Source organism: Mauremys reevesii, linkage group 7 (assembly GCF_016161935.1).
Source record: "Mauremys reevesii isolate NIE-2019 linkage group 7, ASM1616193v1, whole genome shotgun sequence".
Classification (NCBI taxonomy): Eukaryota; Metazoa; Chordata; order Testudines; family Geoemydidae; genus Mauremys; species Mauremys reevesii.
In genome coordinates this window covers 75,100,775-75,119,449 of record NC_052629.1, presented here as the reverse complement: position 1 = coordinate 75,119,449, position 18,675 = coordinate 75,100,775, and the positions used below count along the sequence as shown (strand labels likewise).

The 18,675-nt window shown below is 58.3% G+C and overlaps 2 protein-coding genes across 8 annotated transcripts; one reads left to right on the top strand and one right to left on the bottom strand.

Annotated features, from left to right (window-relative positions):
• The first annotated feature begins 444 nt into the window (after window positions 1-444).
• Window positions 445-13,488, top strand: AMT (aminomethyltransferase). Of its 3 annotated transcripts, XM_039481383.1 has the most exons (9): window positions 448-586; window positions 3,412-3,579; window positions 4,877-4,957; window positions 5,722-5,853; window positions 6,134-6,212; window positions 11,563-11,708; window positions 11,884-12,064; window positions 12,378-12,533; window positions 12,855-13,488. In XM_039481383.1, the coding sequence occupies exons 1-9, from the start codon at window positions 491-493 to the stop codon at window positions 13,031-13,033; spliced, it is 1,218 nt and encodes a 405-aa protein (XP_039337317.1). In that variant the 5' UTR covers window positions 448-490; the 3' UTR covers window positions 13,034-13,488. The 3 variants fall into 3 exon arrangements, with proteins under 3 accessions (XP_039337315.1, XP_039337317.1, XP_039337316.1); XM_039481381.1 differs by having other exon boundaries at window positions 445-586; window positions 12,378-13,488; XM_039481382.1 differs by lacking the exon at window positions 3,412-3,579 and having other exon boundaries at window positions 459-586; window positions 12,378-13,488.
• A 361-nt stretch (window positions 13,489-13,849) lies between these two features.
• TCTA (T cell leukemia translocation altered) lies at window positions 13,850-18,116 on the bottom strand. Of its 5 annotated transcripts, none has more exons than XM_039481385.1 (3): window positions 17,705-18,116; window positions 16,367-16,421; window positions 13,850-15,636 (listed from the first exon to the last, which is right to left on the bottom strand). In XM_039481385.1, the coding sequence occupies exons 1-3, from the start codon at window positions 18,104-18,106 to the stop codon at window positions 15,611-15,613; spliced, it is 483 nt and encodes a 160-aa protein (XP_039337319.1). In that variant the 5' UTR covers window positions 18,107-18,116; the 3' UTR covers window positions 13,850-15,610. The 5 variants fall into 5 exon arrangements, with proteins under 5 accessions (XP_039337319.1, XP_039337322.1, XP_039337320.1 ...); XM_039481388.1 differs by having other exon boundaries at window positions 17,818-18,116; XM_039481386.1 differs by having other exon boundaries at window positions 15,602-15,727.
• Window positions 18,117-18,675: the final 559 nt, after the last annotated feature.

The window sequence follows — 18,675 nt, the reverse complement described above, 5'->3', positions numbered from 1 at the left end:
CCTGCAGCCCCCAGGTCCCGTGCAGGCCAGGCTCTCCCTGGTGCCCCAGCTGGGGGTGGAGGATACAGGAGCAAAGCACCCAAAGCACCCCGCCTCCAGAGGAGCACGGGTGGCACAGAGATCCCATGAGGCAGGTCCCGCGCCGCCCCCGTTGCTCCTCTCCCCTGTGTTAAACTCCTCCCCCCACAGCACTCCCTCACCTTAATCCACTCCTCCCACAGCTCCCTCGCCTTAATTCCCTTCCGAGTTCCCCCCCCCGCATTAAACCCCTCCCCCTCTGCTAATCCCTTTCCCCCGCAGCTCCCCCCCACGTTAAACCCCTCCCCCAGCAGCTCCCCCGCGTTAATCCCCTCCCCCGCTTTAAACCCCTCCCCCAGCAACTCCCCCGCGTTAATCCCCTCCCCGCCTCGGCGTTAAACCTCTAGTTCCCTGGCGGCTGCACTTCCCAACCTGCCGTGCTGGGAGCGGGCCGGAGCGCGGAGGCTGCGGGATGCTGCGGGCGGGCGGCCGGGCTGCGCTGCGTGTCGGGCCCCGGGGCCGGGAGCCCGGGGCGGGCGGGCGGCGGCGCTGCTGCAGCTCCGGGCCGGTGAGCGGGAGCGGGGGCGGGGGCGGGGGGGCCCCGGCGTCCGGGTGTGACCCCCACAGTCCGGCCTGTGTCCTCCGCAGGGACTGTCCCGGGCTCCGGTCCCCACTGCCCCGATACCCCTCCACGGCCCCCAACTTCCGCCCCCCAGATACCCGACACCCCCCGACTACCCCTCCCTAGCCCCCAACTTATAACCCAGGACCCCCACTTCCGCCCTGACCCTCCTCCCACCCCCTGCACTCCTAACTCTTCTGCCCCCGACACCCTCCAACTTCTGACTCCCGCTGCCCTGATACTCCCCAATTCCTGCCCCTGATTCCCTGCCCTCAGACACCCCTGAATCCTTCCCCAGACCCCTGACACTCCCGAATGCCCCTCCACAGCCCCCAACTTCTGCCCGGAGCCTGCCACCCCACTCCCCACTCTGACCCCACCGCTGATACCCAACACCCCTTGACTTACCCTCCACAGCTCCCAACTGCCCTGGTACTCCCTGACCCATTTTCCCCGATTCCAGCCCCTACTCCCTTCCTCCGATACCAAACACCCCCAAACTCCAATCCCCTAATTGCCCCTGAACTCCCCCTGCTCATCCCTGATCCCCCATGGCCCCCCAAATCCCATCCCTGACCTCCCACTGCCCACTAGCATCCCCCAATACACAATCTCCCCAACTGCCCGTGAGCACCTCCTGCAGGCCCCTGACTTTGCACTCTCCCTCCCCCCCCCAATATCCTGGCTTTGGGGTAAAAACAAATTTAATTTGTAGCCTGGGCTGCTGTAGAGAATCCCCCTGCCTGTCCCCCAACTGCCCCCTCCTACATGTGCCCTCCTTTGTCCCCCTACTGCCCCATTAGCCTTCAGGACTATGCCCCCTGTGTCCGCCTCCCATATGTCTCCGGACTGTTCTTTGTACTCCCTGACCCCCTGATTGGTGTGCTCCCCATACCCCTGAATGCCCCGTCCCTTCAGACTACACCTCCCAACTGCTCTCCTTTTGCCCCTCCAGCTGCCCCCTGCACCTCTCCTTTTGCCCCTGCTGTGGTGGTGGCTGCCTGAGTGTGCAGAGAGCCTGCCCCGGGGATTGGGGTGAGCCTATGCTGGTGCCAACTCTGAACCTAATGATGAATGTGGACTCTCCCTACTGATCTCTCTGCAGGCAGGGTATGGGTGGGAGATTGGCAAAGAGCAGGAGCCAGAGAGACCTGGCGGAGGGGGGAGCGAAGTGAGAGGCAGGGACAGCAGGATGCCTCCCCCATAGTGACCTTGGACATGTCAATTACAGATAATGAAGGGCATGTGCTGGGCAAAGGGCAGGAGCTCCCCTTGATCTGTGCACACACAACCCTGGGCTGTCTGCGGGGGCACCCCGAATGCTCCCCCATCAGTAAATACAGCCCTCGTTGTCCCCATCCCTCCCTGGGCAAGGATGTCCCCCTCTCTTCCATCCAGCAGGGAGGCACCATGGACCCCAGCCTAGGGCTCTGGCTTTGTCTCAGTGGGTTGCGAGGGCCATGTCCATCATGCCGTGGGGAGCCAACATAGCTGTAAGGGGAAGTCCAGCCTTGTGCCGAGCGTTGGCAGCTCTTGGTATGTGGGGAAGGGGATGCTGCTGCGGCACTGTGCTGCCAGACTGCACCAAGGGGGCCCCTCAGTTCCCCCTCAAAGCCATCTCTCTCTTGCTGGGCATGGCTGCAGTGGAGGTGGCAGGGGGCGCTGTGTCCCCTGCTACCTGTTCTGTGCCAGCCTAGGGAACATGGCCCAATCCTGGGGGTCCTGGCACTCCTACAGTGTGGGAGGCAGCACTACAGGGAGAGGTGGGAGGAAACAGAAACCTGGTGGCTGAACATTCCTGTTAGCCCAGATCTCTGGCTCTGGTACTGGGGCAGGTGCCCTTTCTTGAGCTTCTTGGAACAGCCACATGGGCTCAGACCTGCAGCCTGGTTCCGAGCTGGGGCCCTGGCAGCCAGCCTGGGGTCTCCTCTCCCTTCTGGGGTGCCTGGGGGAGCCCTCTCCTATGCCTCAAGATGAGTGTCCAAGCCAGCGCTGCAGCCCGAGGCCTCAGCTGGCACAGACACACGCTGTTAAAACTTCTGGAATGGGAGCCCAGAGCTGGGGGCAGAGTGTCCCCCAGGCCTCCCACATCTGGAGCAGGTCCGGGGGGGGGGGCTGAAGCCATGCCCTCAGAGACTAAAGGGGAAAGCCTGGGGGTTCGCCAGCAAGTCCAAGGCGGTCTCCCCAGGAGCCTACATCCCTGGGCCCAAGACATACCTGGCACTGGGGTTACTCTGGGGCAGTGGTGCCAGCAGGCATCCCTGGGTCTGGGGCACAGCCCTGTGAACTGAGACTGGCATTGGGCAGGGAGGCGTAGCAGGGTGGGTGGGAGGAGAGAGCCTGCAGCCCTGGACGCGGTCCTAGCCTGGGGGCAGTGCGGGGAGACCCTGCGAGCTAGTCCCAGAGCTACTCAGGGAGGGTCCGCTGCTGCGCAAGTGTGACTGGAGTACCAGCTGATCTGAGCCATCCTCTCCCCGTCCTGCCCACAGGGGCGCTGCTTGGGGTCAGCTGCAGGTTCAGCTCTGTCTCATGGGAGGGTGCCCAAGCTCTGACTGCCAGCACGGCCCTCAGATGGTAATCTGCCCCGTGACAGGAACATTGCCTTGGGGCAGTGCCCATCACCCTTTCCTGGCAGGAAGCCATGCTGTGCCTTGGACACATGGCTCTGTGCCTTGGACACATGGCTCTGTGCCATGCGCCGAGCCCAGCCCCTCTTGGTGGGGGGTTCTAGTGGCAGGGCTGGCTTGATCCGGCCCCCTCTCACCCTGCAGGACAGCCTGAAGCAGACGCCCCTCCATGCCTTCCACCGGCAGCAGGGTGGCAGGATGGTGAACTTCGCTGGCTGGAGCATGCCCGTGCAGTACGCGCTGAGCCACCTGGAGTCCCACCTGCACACGCGCCAGCACTGCTCCCTCTTTGATGTCTCCCACATGCTGCAGGTAGCATCGCGCACCCCAGCCACTGCCAGCCAAGGGTCCCCTATGCTCACAGCCTGGCCGCACGCAGGCCAGGAAGCTGTATGTCCCGTTTGCTGCCCACCCGCTCACCTTGTGGCCTAGCCCTAAGACACCCCAAGATGAGGAAACTGAGGGCCAGCCAGCACTGCCCAGAGTCAGACCCCAGGGGAGTGACTGGAGCTGTGGCCCTCCTGAAACAGGCAGGGACTCAGCCACGCTGCACAGTGAGTTAGGGCAGAGCAGAGAATGGAACCCAGGAATCCTAGCTCACTCGCCCCTCTGCTTGCTTCGGGCACCTTAAAAATATCTTAATACACAAGTACCCGACCCTGCCACCAGGGGACAGGACAGGACTCTGTGCAATGGCGGGTGGGCTGGACTGGAACAGGGCTCTCTGCGATGGGTGGGCTGTGGGCTGGACCGGAGCAGGGCTCTCTGCAATGGCTGGGGGCGCTGGACTGGTGCAGGGCTCTCTGTGACACTGGGGGATGGGGGCCAGGGCTGGAATGGAGCTTTCTGCGATATGGGGAGGGGCAGTGCCAGGGCTCTCTCTGATGGGGGAGGGGGAGGGCCAGGGCCAGCCCTGGGCTCTCTGCTATGCGGTGGGGCCAGGAGGTGGACTCTGCAATGCAGGGGGCTGGGCTGCCGCTGGGCTCTCTGTGATGAGGGGGGAGGGGCCAGGGCCACCGCTGGGCTCTCTGCGATGGGGGTGGAGGGGGCAGGGCCAGGGCCAGCGTGGGACTCCCTGCTATGGGGATGGAGGGGGAAGGGCGGACACAGGGCTTCCTGTGATGGGAGTGGAGGGGGCTGGGCTGGCGCAGGGCTCTCTGCGATGGGGGTGGGGGAGCTGAGCCAGCGCGGGGCTCCCTGCGATGGGGTTGTGGGCAGGGCCAGCGTGGGGCTCTCTGCGATGGGTGGCACAGGGCTCTCTGCTACAGGGTGGGCGGGGAAGGACGGCTCTCTGTGATGGGGGCTGGGCATGTCTTGATGGCAGGGCTGGCAAGCTGGTCTCAAGCTGTGCCCATGCTGCAGATGCCTGCAGCTGGTCCCTGCCATCTGACGTGGGTCACGGGACTGGCACGAGGGGCTGCTAAATTGTGGTGTAGAAGTCCAGGTTTAGGCTGGAGCCAGGATCTAGGATCCTGCGAGGTGGGAGGGTCCCAGAGCTGGGCTGCAGCTGGAGCCAGAACGTCTATACGGCAATGAAACTGCCCTGCAGCCTGAGCCAGCTGCCTGGCCAGCCAGCGGAGATAGACCCTCAGCAATGTCTCCTCCCCAGACCAAGGTGTTTGGCCAGGACCGGGTGAAGTTCATGGAGAGCCTGGTGGTTGGGGACATCGCGGAGCTGAAGCCGGACCAGGTACGGTGGGTGTGAGATGCCCTCCCCCACGCATGGCCAGGAGTCTTTATAGTGCCCTGGTAACAACAGCAGTGGGTCCTAGGGCAGCCCGGGCATGGGCAGAGCCACCGTTGGGGGGAGCCCTGGCTCTAGACCTCTTCTGCCCCTGCTCTGTGTGCAGCAGCAGCAGGCTGGCAGCTCCTGCCATGTGCCCAGTGGGGCGCTCAGTTCCCTACTGAGTGAGGGGAGGCACTCACCTAGGAGCCAATGTGTTGATCTGGGCCCAGCCAGCCCTGGTGGCTCTGTGACTCCAACACCTTCTGTGTCCCAGGGAGCAAATCACTTCTCCCTTCTGGGGTAGTGACGCCATGTGGATAGGTCCCAAGTCAGATGGTTCATACCAAGTTCAGAAAATTGCCCTATTCATCACAGGAGAGGTGGCCACCTCAGCTGCCCACCCGTCCTGCTCAGGCCACGGGGTCAGAGAGCTGGGGGATCCCATAGCACAAATCGACCACGAAACCAACCCCAACCTCTGTCACTGAGAGAGAGACCCGGGGCTGGGCTAGCAGGGGGCTGCGGTCGGGAGTGAGGGGCACTGGCAGATGGGGGAGCCCAGGCCTGGGCTTGCAGGAGTCTCTCACTGAAGGACCATTAGGAGACGCTGCATGGCATGCTGATAATCCGTGGCCTTGCCTGGAGTTTCCGATGTGGGGGTGGGCAGGCGGGTGCAGGTCTGCTTTGTGGCCTGTGGCTGCCCAGGCTCAGCATGGCCCCGCTTGCAGGGCACCCTGTCTCTCTTCACTAACGAGGAGGGAGGCATCCTCGACGACCTGATCGTGACCAGCACGTCAGAGCAGCACCTCTATGTGGTGTCCAATGCAGGCTGCAGGGAGAAGGACTGGGCCCTGATGCAGGTACGTGTGCAGCTGGCCCCCCCCTGCCTGGACCCTGCAGTGACCCCAATGGGATCATTGCTGGGCACCTGCTCTCTCCCCGCTGTACTGGTGCTGCCCTGTTGGTGCCCCTCCCCACAGGGCTGCAGCGCTGGCTGCCAGGGGGCAGAGGCAGAAGAATCCATCCCCTGTGCAGGGCTGGAGGCAGGTCCAGAGTCCAGCTGCTGACCTGGCCCTCAGGAGCTGGGCTCTGTCCCTGCTCTGCTGGCCCCGTTCCCACCTGCGCTTGTCTCCATTCCAGGGCCGAGCAGAGGAGCTGCGGGCTGCGGGCGGCGATGTGCACCTGGAGGTCTCTGAGAACGCGCTGCTGGCTCTGCAAGGTAATGAGCTGCACACCCCGGGGCAGCCAGCATGTCCCTGCACCAGGGCCCTGCACTGACAGCCCCTTCCTCATTGGGGTCACCCTGGTTCGGAGTTCCTACCACCCCCCGAGCCAAGCCAAGGTGGGACTCCCCAAGTGGACGGGAACAGGGCAGGACATCCTGTAGAGAGAAGCTGATGGCACAGACCCCTCAGCCCTGCTGTGCTCCCTGCCCCCTCCCCCCACTGCAGGGGGGAGTTGGTAAACACAGGCAGCACTGCCCTGGTATTGGGGGTTGCCAGGCGAGGGTCAAGGCCCATCATTCCTGGGCAGAGCTGTCCCAGAGGTGGGGGTGGGTCAGAAATGCTGACTTGCTCAATCTCTTGCAGGGCTGATGAAACTTGGAATGAAACCTGCCTGATGCGGGTTGGGCAGCCCTGTGGCCCAGTGCATGGCAGCCTACCAGGCAGGCCCAGGCAGATTGGCTGTGTGGGGCAGTGTTGAGAGAGCAAAAGGTTGTAAAGCAGTTTTTAAACTAGGAGATGGGGGAAAGCTGACTGCTGCAGAGGAGCATGTGGATCGGACACAGACTTCTCTTAGGGGAGAGTCTGATGATAGAGAATCTCCAGGTTATAGTCAGGAGCAGAGCATGGAAGAGGATAATGTAAGGGCCAGATTAGATGATAAACAGTCACATAAAAAAGAATCTGGCACATCAGAAAAGGGCAGACAAACAGGGACAAGTTTTTAAAGTCCTTGTACACAAGTGCTAGAAGTCTAAATAATAAGATGGGTGAACTAGAGTGCCTTGTGATAAAGGAGGATATTGATATAATAGGCATCACAGAAACCTGGTGGATTGAGAGCAATCAATGGGACACAATCATTCTGGGGTACAAAATATATCGGAAGGACAGAACAGGTCGTGCAGGGGGAGGAGTGGCACTATATGTGAAAGAAAATGTAGATTCAAATGAAGTAAAAATCTTAAGCGAATCCACATGTTCCATAGAATCTCTATGGATAGAAATGTCATGCTCTAATAAAAATATAACATTAGGGATCTATTATCAACCACCTGACCAGGACAGAAATAGTGATGATGAAATGCTAAGGGAAATTAGCGAGGCTATCAAAATTAAGAACCCAATAATAGTGGGGGATTTCAATTATCCCCATATTGACTGGGAACATTTCACTTCAGGATGAAATGCAGAGATAAAATTTCTCGATACTTTAGATGACTGCTTCATGGAGCAGCTGGTACGGGAACCCACAAGGGGAGAGGCAACTCTAGATTTAATACTGAGTGGAGCACAGGAGCTGGTTCAAGAGGTAACTATAGCAGGACCGCTTGCAAATAGTGACCATAATATAATAAAACATTTAACATCCCTGTGGTGGGAAGAACATATCAACAGCCCAACACTGTGGCATTTAATTTCAAAAGGGGGAATTATACAAAAATGAGGGGGTTAGTTAAACAAAAGCTAAAAGGTACAGTGACTAAAGTGAAATCCCTGCAAGCTGCATGGGCACTTTTTAAAGACACCATAATAGAGGCCCAAGTTCAATGTATACCCCAAATTAAGAAACACAGTAAAAGAACTAAAAAAGAGCCACCATGGCTTAACAATCATGTAAAAGAAGCAGTGAGAGATAAAGACTTCCTTTAAAAAGTGGAAGTCAAATCCTAGTGAGGCAAATAGAAAGGAGCATAAACACTGCCAAATTAAGTGCAAGAGCATAATAAGAAAAGCCAAAGAGGAGTTTGAAGAACAGCTAATCAAAAACTCCAAAGGTAATAACAAAATGTTCTTTAAGTACATCAGAAGCAGGAAGCCTGCTAAACAACCAGTGGGGCCCCTTGACGATCGAAATACAAAAGGAGCACTTAAAGACGATAAAGTCATTGCGGAGAAACTAAATGGATTCTTTGCTTCAATCTTCACGGCTGAGGATGTTAGGGAGATTCCCAAACCTGAGCTGGCTTTAATCTGTGACAGTTCCTCAGATTTGTCACCTACAAAAGTGTCACTAGAGGAGGTTTTGGAATTAATTGATAAACTCAACATTAACAAGTCACCGGGACCTGATGGCATTCACCCAAGAGTTCTGAAAGAACTCAAATGTGAAGTTGCGGAACTATTAACTAAGGTTTATAACCTGTCCTTTAAATTGGCTTCGGTACCCAATGACTGGAAGTTAGCTAATGTAACGCCAATATTTAAAAAGGGCTCTAGAGGTGATCCTGGCAATTACAGACCAGTAAGTCTAACGTCGGTACCGGGCAAATTAGTCGAAACAATAGTTAAGAATAAAATTGTCAGACACATAGAAAAACATAAACTGTTGAGCAATAGTCAACATGGTTTCTGTAAAGGGAAATCATGTCTTACTAATCTATTAGAGTTCTTTGAAGGGGTCAACAAACGTGTGGATAAGGGGGATCCAGTGGACATAGTATACTTAGATTTCCAGAAAGCCTTTGACAAGGTCCCTCACCAAAGGCTCTTACATAAATTAAGTTGTCATGGGATAAAAGGGAAGGTCCTTTCATGGATTGAGAACTGGTTAAAAGACAGGGAACAAAGGGTAGGAATTAATGGTAAATTCTCAGAATGGAGAGGGGTAACTAGCGGTGTTCCCCAAGGATCAGTCCTAGGACCAATCCTATTCAATTTATTCATAAATGATCTGGAGAAAGGGTTAAACAGTGAGGTGGCAAAGTTTGCAGATGATACTAAACTGCTCAAGATAGTTAAGACCAAAGCAGATTGTGAAGAACTTCAAAAAGATCTCACAAAACTAAGTGATTGGGCAACAAAATGGCAAATGAAATTTAATGTGGATAAATGTAAAGTAATGCACATTGGAAAAAATAACCCCAACTATACATACAATATGATGGGGGCTAATTTAGCTACAACGAGTCAGGAAAAAGATCTTGGAGTCATCGTGGATAGTTCTCTGAAGATGTCCACGCAGTGTGCAGAGGCGGTCAAAAAAGCAAACAGGATGTTAGGAATCATTAAAAAAGGGATAGAGAATAAGACTGAGAATATATTATTGCCCTTATATAAATCCATGGTACGCCCACATCTTGAATACTGTGTACAGATGTGGTCTCCTCACCCCAAAAAAGATATTCTAGCACTGGAAAAGGTTCAGAAAAGGGCAACTAAAATGATTAGGGGTTTGGAAAGGGTCCCATATGAGGAAAGATTAAAGAGGCTAGGACTCTTCAGCTTGGAAAAGAGGAGACTAAGGGGGGATATGATAGAGGTATATAAAATCATGAGAGAGGTTGAGAAAGTGGATAAGGAAAAGTTATTTACTTATTCTCATAATACAAGAACTAGGGGTCACCAAATGAAATTAATAGGCAGCAGGTTTAAAACAAATAAAAGGAAGTTCTTCTTCATGCAGCGCACAGTCAACTTGTGGAACTCCTTACCTGAGGAGGTTGTGAAGGCTAGGACTATAACGGTGTTTAAAAGAAAACTGGATAAATTCATGGTGGTTAAGTCCATTAATGGCTATTAGCCAGGATGGGTAAAGAATGGTGTCCCTGGCCTCTGTTTGTCAGAGGATGGAGATGGATGGCAGGAGAGAGATCACTTGATTATTGCCTGTTAGGTTCACTCCCTCTGGGGCATCTGGCATTGGCCATTGTCAGTAGACAGATACTGGGCTAGATGGACCTTTGGTCTGACCCGGTATGGCTGTTCTTATGTTCTAGTAGTGGGGGGCTGGCAGGAAATGCCCCATGCTCTCCGCTCGCTGGCCCACGGCGGGGACTCCATTTGTTGTGAGTCAGCCATACTGAAACTTCCCCTGCCGGCTCCACTCCAAGTCCTTTGTCGCTGCCAGGGTGGTGTGATGGGTTGAATAACAGAAAACCCCTTGGGAACTGCCAACTGATGTGCTGAGACTACTTCTAAGTCTCTTTTCCCTGGCAGCTTGGGACTTCAGTGCCCTGGCAGCTTGGGACTTCAGTGCCCTGCCTGGTTTGAGCTAGACATGCTAGCCGGCTGCAAACCCAGACCCGGGTCTTAACCATGTCCCCTAACAACTGCAGGCTTAACTGAAAGCGGCTTAAGAAGTGTTCCTGTCTCTAACACTCAGATGCCCAGCTTCCAATGGGATCCAAACCCCAAATAAATCCGTTTTACCTGGTATAAAGCTTATACGGGGTAAACTCATAAATTGTCCTCCCTTTATAACACTGATAGAGAGAGATGCACAGCTGTACCCCCCAGGTATTAATATATACGGTGGGTTAAATAATAAGTAAAAAGTGATTGTATTAAATACAAAAAGTAGGATTTAAGTGGTTCCAAGTAATAGCAGACAGAACAAAATGAATTACCAAGCAAAATAAAATAAAACTCAAGTCTAAACCTAATACAGTAAGAAGCTGAATACAGATAAAATCTCACCCTCAGCTATGTTCCAATACGCCTCTTTTATAGACTAGCCTACTTCTAGTCTGGGTCCAGCAATCACTCACACCCCCTGCAGTTACTGTCCCTTGTCCCAGTTTCTTTCAGGTATCCTTTGCGATGGAGAGGCCAGCTCTTGAGCCAGCTGAAGACCAAATGGAGGGGTCTCCCAGGGGTTTAAATAGACTTTCTCTTGTGGGTGGACATACCTCCCTCTCTCCCCCCCCCCCCCCCCCCGTAGAATCCTGCTACAAAATAGAGTTTTGGAGTTACATGGGCAAGTCTCATGTCCGTGCATGACTGAGTTCCTTACCAGCCATGCCACATTCCTGGGAAAGCTCAGCTGTGGATTGGCATCTCCAAGTTCATTGTTGGTTTAAGTGTTTCTTGATTGGGCACTTACTGAGAATAGTCTTTTCTCAGGAAGCTGACCAACTGCTTCACTGAGGCTAGTTAAGATTAAACAAGTACAAAGCCAATATTCATAACTTCAAATACAAAAATGATACATGCATACAAATAGGATGAATATATTCAGTAGATCATAACCTTTACAGAAATATGTTACATGGCATATGTAGCATAAAACATATTCCAGTTATGCCATATATACATTCATAAACACTGGAATAAACTGCCTAGGGAGGTTGCGGAATCTCCATCTCTGGAGATATTTAAGAGTAGGTTAGATAAATGGCTATCAGGGATGGTCTAGACAGTATTTGGTCCTGCCATGAGGGCAGGGGACTGGACTTGATGACCTCCCTTCCAGCCCTACAATCTATGAATCTGTAAGCATATTCCCATAAAGCATTATGGGGTGCAATGTCACAGGTGCGCACTGCCCAGTCCATGCTCCACCTGCCCCGCCTCCCGGGGATGCTGAGGTTCACGCTGAGCTCCTCCCACACTCTCTATGCCCAGGTCCTTCAGCGGTACAGGTGCTGCAGACAGGCGTGTTGGACGACCTGGCCAAGCTGCCCTTCATGAGTAGTGCGGTGATGGGTGTGTTTGGGGTGCCAGGCTGTAGGGTGACGCGCTGCGGCTACACCGGAGAGGATGGCGTGGAGGTACCATGTTGCTGGGCCCGGGAAGGAGGCGGGGGCGGAGGTACCGAAGCAGGAGCGGCCCTGGTGGGGCAGGGAGGGAGCGAGGTGTCCCATGGGTGGCACAGTGCTGGCTCAGGCACTGCCTGGTGGGGTGCAGGAAGCTGGAACTTACCATGCCTGCCATTACTTGGCTCAGATCTCGGTGCCCGTGGGGCGCGCGGTGGAGCTGGTGGAGCTGCTGCTCAGGGATCCACAAGTGCAGTTGGCAGGGCTGGCGGCCAGGGACAGCCTGCGCCTGGAGGCGGGACTCTGTCTCTATGGCAACGACATTGATGAGACGACCACACCTGTGGAGGCAGCTCTGGTGTGGACACTGGGTAGGAAGGGGCAAGGAGCGGGGCTGGCATGGTGGGGCCAGGGCACCTTAGCAACAGCAGTGAGGAGCACTGCACACACCTTGGGGGGTGGGTGAGTCTGGCATGGGGACTGGAGGCTGGTACAGGGGTGCCAGCTGCCTTGGGGAATGGAGACATGGGGACAGTGAGAGCCCTTGTGGCTGGGGGGGAACGGGTTGTGGGGCACTTGGTGTGTGGGGGACTGGAGCATGGTGGGTGGGTCAGGGTTTGGAGCGCTGCTGGTGTGGGGGAGGGGTGCCCCACCCCCTAACTTGGCCTGTCTTGCTGCCTGCAGGGAAGCGGCGCCGGGTGGCCATGGATTTCCCTGGTGCCCGGGTCATTGTGCCCCAGATCAAAGAGAAGGTTAAGCGCAAGCGCGTGGGGCTGATTTCCACGGGCCCCCCCATCCGGCCACACATGCCCATCCTGAGCCCGGAGGGCAGGCCCATTGGTAGGTGGGGTGTGCAGAAGAGTGGCCCTTGGGGGGGGTGCTTGGGCTTGGCTACCCCTTCATTAGCCCACTTGCACTGGCCTCCCTTCCCGTTGCTGTGCCACAGCCCAGGGGGCAGGACCCTGACACTGGCACGCTTGGCGTGGCCATCTCCCTGTGTGACAAGCTCCAACCTGCAAAGCTCACAAACTGGGCCCCATGTCAAGGAGGATGGAACAGCTGCATGTGTGGGGTCTGCCCACCTGGGCCCTAGCAGTGGTGGGGGGCTGGCTGGCACGGCTGTGCCCACGCTAACCCACCACTTGTGCTTGCTGTGCCCAGGCGAAGTGACCAGTGGCTGCCCCTCTCCCTGCCTGAAGAAGAACGTGGCCATGGGCTATGTGGAGGGCGAGCAGAGCCGGGTGGGCACGGTGCTGGCAGTGGAGGTGCGGAAGAAGAGCTGCCCTGCCCTGGTCACCAGGATGCCCTTTGTGCCCACCCGCTACCACACGCTCAAGTGAGACGTCGCTGGCAGCCACGCCTCCCCTCCACCCCAACCAATCAGCATGCAGCTCTCTGCCCCACATGAGAAGCCATGTCCCCAATCGGGACAGCCTGGCCCCACAGTCCCACCCATCCAAGCAAGGCTGGGCCCCACTAGGGCCAGAGAGCCAAAGTCCAGCCATGTGCTACCCAGTCACTGCCAAGGGCATGGGCCAGGTGCCTTCCAGCCCCATCTGAGGCCGATGCCAAACCAGGCCAGTCTGTTAGTTTTCTGGGGCTGGGGGGGAGGGGGGAGCCTCTGAGCTGTGCCCCCAGTGTCCAGACATGCTATGGCCTGCTGCATGTAAGCCAAATGCTGCCAGGCAATGGGCTAGCAAGGTGAGAGCCCCTCTGCTGCCCTAAGCCACCTGGGCATCCCCCCATTTTTGTAATTGGGCTGTAATTGTCCATTAAAGACCCCCCCCCAACTCCACTTGTGCTCTGCCGCTTGTCTTTACTCACGCTAGGCTGGGGCTGTGCAGTGCCCAGAGGGCATGGCCTGGAGAGCAGCCTCCAGCTGCCACCACTCATGCCTGGCTTCAGAGTATTCTGGGTCCCCTGCTGGCCTTGAGCCCATAACCCCCAGTGGGGCCTGCCAGGGGCAGTGGCAGAGCTGGGGAGAACAGCTCAGCTCACTGGAGACCTAGCCCTTGCACTGGGGTGGCACATGCCACCTGGCCCTGCAGGTGGCAGGGCCAGCACACTTCCCCCTCCCATGAGAAAGGGGGAGAGACTGGGCACACTGGGGCTATGGGTGAACCAGGGTGCCTAGGGCCAGCCGTGTGCCAGCAGGGCCCAGCCACAGGCCTGTTTTAAAGCAGTTATGGGGGCATGCTCCTCCCCCTGGCATGGTAGGGCATGCACCTGCTTGGGGGGAGGGATAGCTCAGTGGTTTGAGCACTGGCCTGCTAAACCCAGGGTTTAGGCATCTGGGGGGGGGGGGGAAATCTGTCTGGGGATTGGTCCCGCTTTGAGCAGGGGGCTGGACTAGATGAGGTCCTGTCCAACCCTGATTTTGTATGCTTCATGCTCCTGCCCTTGCCCCCAGCAGGGGATGAGGCCAGGGAGCCCCCATCCCTGCCTGGAAGAGGGTAAGTGGTTCAAGGCAGCTGCTCCAAGTGCCTGAAGAGCAACAGCATCCGCCAGCTAGGACAGCATCTCCCTGAGGAGCAGGGGTCCCCTCCTCCAGCAACAGGGTCAGAGAGAGCCAGAATGGACACAGTTCCTCTCCCCCCCCACAAGTAATGGAATGGCAGCATGGTCACAGCAGAGGGATTTAATCCAGCCAGCAGGTCACAGGAGCCCTCAGCCAGGGCCTGGCAGAGTGCAGAAGGACAGTAGGTGGCCCTGGGGCTAAGGGCCTGGCCTGGGATACAGGTACCAGGCTCCAAGCCCAGTTGTGCCACCCTGTGCCTGCCAGGCCATTAGCCAGGTGCTGCCTCTGAGCCCTGCCCCCTCCTGGGCTTGGAGATACCCTCGCTCACTGCAGATGGGTCTGGAAGTACCTGGGGCCAGCTATTCCTACTGCTCTAAGGGGCACCCTGGCCCCTAGGCTGGGTTTGCCATGGGCATGCTGTTCCTGCTCTGATCCCAAGGGCTGGCACCTTGGCAGAGGGCACTGGCCTAGGAAGGCCTCACCTGGCCCAGGCAGATGGCACATGCAGTGCTGTGTGGAAGCTGGCAGCGTTGCTGCCCAGGTGCCAGTGGGCTATCACTCCAACACTGCTATGAGACATGGCGCAGGGCAACAGCAGCCTGGTGCTGCCCAAAGGCCCCCCACACCACCAAATCCCAGCCAGATAGGCGGCTCAGCTCTCTGCTCCCACACCATGTAACCAGTGGGACAGCGCTGCCATCCTGCCCTGCATCTCCCCTGTGCCCAGGAGCAGAATCCCACCCCTCTGAAGAGCAGCTGTAGTTGCCCCAGGGTCACAGGGAGCACAGGAATTCTAACAGCAGGGAGCAGGACCTCCAACCTTGCCCGCTGGGGCAGAAAGTGGTACAGGTGCATGAGTCTCATAGTCCCTGAGGGCAGAGGAGGGGGCTTGGCAGCAGGGAAACGGGGGGTTCAGGCAATTTTTCCTGGAAGGGGCTGGGAAGGCTTTTGGCTCATCAGTGGTGGGGGTAGCAAAAGTTGGAGGGAGGGGCTCAGAGGCATGTGCTTGGGGAGGATTTAAGCTGGGCACGAGGACCGCTGAGGCACTGACTATACACCACCCCCCATGTACACAGGCCTATGGCCGCTGCAGGGGCCTGTTTTGTCTGGGGCAGGTATGGGGAAGGGCTGATGTGCTTTTGGGGCAGTGCAGATGCCCCCAGAAGTGACCACAGGGGTGACATGGCAGAGTCCAGCTGGGATGGGCACAGGCCAGCTGGCTGTACAGCTCCCTGCTGGCCAGGAGCTAGCCCACAGGTGACATGGCTGCAATCTCCAACACAGCGAAGGTGCAAAGCCAGTTTTCCTGGCTGGAAGCGCTGGAGTCCATGGGTGGAGCTGTCCCAGGTATGCCCCTGCCCACCAGCGTATCCGTCCGCGCCTCACTCTCGGTGAGTCTTCACAGCCTCATTGCTTGAGCTGTCCCTACAGGAGGGTGAGAAGAGAGCAGGTGCCATAGACAGAGCTTTGGGGCGAGCCCCAGACACCTGAGGCTTGGCTGCTGCAGCTCAGAGGCCTAGAGAGCAGTGGAGAGACCAGGGTCAGAGTGGGAAAGCCTCTGGCAGGCTCCACACATGCACACAGATCCTGTGGGGATGGACACTGCCAGTGGGCACACCAACCCATATGCCCCACTGGGCACAAGAGCCACCACTGGGGTGACCCCCACCCAGGGCAGGCATGGCAGGGCTCCCCCTGCTGGCAGGGAAGCCGCTCAGAGCCCTGCATTCTGGCAGTGCACAGCAGGGGTCCCCAACCTTTTTAGGTCCAGGGACCGGTTTCGTTTGCCGGACCCTCCGCAGGCGTGCCTGCGGCAGCTCCAGCTGAGCCCCGGGAGCAGCGGACCTCCCGCAGGCACGACTGCGGAGGGAGCGCTCGTCCCACGGCTCAGCTGGACCTCCCGCAGGCACCCCTGCGTAAGCTCCACTGGGTCAGTTCGCGGCCCGGTTTCTAAGAGGCCGCGGACCGGTACCGGGCCGCGGACCGGGGGTTGGGGACCCCTGGTGCACAGGCCAGGATCAGCTGTTTCTGAGGCCTGGGGGTGCCCTTGGAGAAGGAGCCTTATGAACTGGCGAGCTGGGGGGGGGGGGGCCAGAGCCCAGGCCTGTAAGCCCCCTGCTGAGCGGCGCAGAACTGAGCAGCGGGAAGCACTCACCAGGTGGGGAAATATGAGGCACCAGCGGGGGTCCCTCCGTTCTGGCCGCCTCTGCCTGGAAACAAGGCGAAGGAGCAGTCAGGGTGGGGCCAGGCAGGGCTCAGGAGGGGGCAGGCAACAGGCACCTTGCTGAGGGATACTTGGGAGATGCCTAGCAGTTGCTCCACATGCCACAGCCAGGCCAGCACCTGGTTCCGCCCCCCCTCGATACCAGGGAGCTGCTGGGCACAAGCCAGCCCCTTCCATGCTGCCTGGGGGAGGACCTCTGCCTGGGCAATGGTACAGTGCTCCTGGATTCTCCTCCGGGCAGGGTGGGAGCCCACAAGCAGCCAGGAACATGCAGGTGTGCGCGCCCTAGTCCTCGCTGCCACCCTCCAGCCTGTAGGTGAGACAGCATGAAGAAGAGCACCGTGCCCTGCCCCTGGCGGCCTCACCCGCTCCCCAGGATCACTCAGCCCCATGTGCACCAGGGCAAGGCACACAGAGACATGGGCACAGCATCCCCTGTCCACATTCCACAAGGAATGGTTCTGAAGCGGTGGCACTATGGGACGAACCTGTGCACAACAGGCCATTGGGAGAGGGCGGGAAGCCAATCTGAACAGGCTAGCTGCCCAGACAAGCCCAGGAGAGCCTGAGCGCTACTCCCCAGCAGTGTTATAATTCACCTACGGCCCGTCTTCCCACCCCAGGCCCAGCAGCAACCCCTGCGCTATGCCTTACATAGCTCAGAGCCCCAGTTCTCCCTGACAACTAGAGCCAGGCCCACTCAACCTGTGGGGCGGGGAGCTGCTGGGGCAGGGCCTGGCACAAGGTGCCTAGGCTGCTCTGCCCAGGTATGCTGCTGGGATCTGGGCGCCAGGGACAGGGCTGGCTCTAACCCCAGACCCGCAAAGTACTGCCACTCTGGGGGCCGGGTTCTCCAGATTCCCCATAGCACAGCCCAATCAGTACCTGAACGTCAGCCCTGCCCGGGGCAGGAGGTTCAGTTCGGTCGGTACTTGGCCAGCAGCCCAGCCCAGCGGGGGGATTCAGTTCGGGTCAGCACCCGGACGGCAGTCTGGCCCAGGGCTGGGGGGTTCGGTGTCCAGCCAAGGCTTTGATTCACGTCGATACCTGGTCGGCGGCCCAGCCCAGGGATCCGATTCGGTACCAGGGCAGCAGCAGAGCTCAGCCCAGGGATTTCGGGTCGGTACCTGTCTAGCGGCCCAGCCCAGGTGTTCGGTTTGACCCGACCGGGGGGTTGATTCAGCACAGCCGAGCCCGGGGTGGGTTCGGGGGGCGGGTTCGGGGCCCAGGCCGGGGGCTCGGTTCAGCCCGGGAGATGGGGGCCCGTACCTGCGCAGCAGCACAGCCGGGCCGGCAGGGTGGGGGGCTCGGGGCCCGGCTCCGTTCGTCCCGGTCGGTAGCTGGGCGGCAGCCCAGCCCAGCGGGTTCGGTTCGGCTCGTACCTGGACGGCAGCAGAGGCGGCTGACGCGGCCTCCATGGAGCCGCCAGGCTAGGTGGATGCCCAGCAGGCTGAGGCCCAGCCAGAGCAGCAGCAGCTGGAAGAGCGCGGCCCGCAGGTCTTGAGCCGCCCAGTCGGCCGCGAACTCCTGCCCCAGCCAGGCCAGGCCCCGCAGCGCCCGACCCGGCGCCTCCCAGCCCAGCCACGGTGCCGCCATCACCCTGCGCATGCGCCAACGGAGTACTGCACTGCGCAGGCGCCGAGAACCCCTTCCTCCTTGGAATGGGAGCATCCCATGAACCTTACCCGAGACAATGAGCGGAGCCGCTGCAGCCCAGCCCCTTCCCCCACAGCCCGCTCCCTGGCTCCGCCCCTCCCCCTCATCACCCGGCCCCCTCCTGCAGTGGCCCTGCACCGCCTCCCCCCACAGCTCGCCCTCCCCGGCACGGGTCCCACCCCTCCTCCCCCTGCCCCGCCCCAGCTCCTGGGCCCTGTCCCTCCTCCCCCAACCACCTCCTTCTGACCCCCCACCCGTCCCCTCATAGTCCATGCCCTGCTCTGGCACCGCCCTTCCTCCCACAGCCCAGCCCTTCCCCCCAGGGGCGTCCTTAGGCATACTCAGAATACCCCTGTATGGCACCTGAAAATTTGGGGCACCACCCGACCAACTCTTCCTATTCTGGTTCTGACCTTTTCTGAAGGCTCCCACAGCTAGCTGCTGCAGCTTCATGACTCTTATTCTGGAGGGGATCTAGTAACTTAATAGTGAAAAAGCCTTCCAGCCTGCCAGACCTATTAGCACAACATTGAAACTGTTAAAGAGCCAGTCAAGTGGTAATTAAGCCATGGAATAGGCATTTG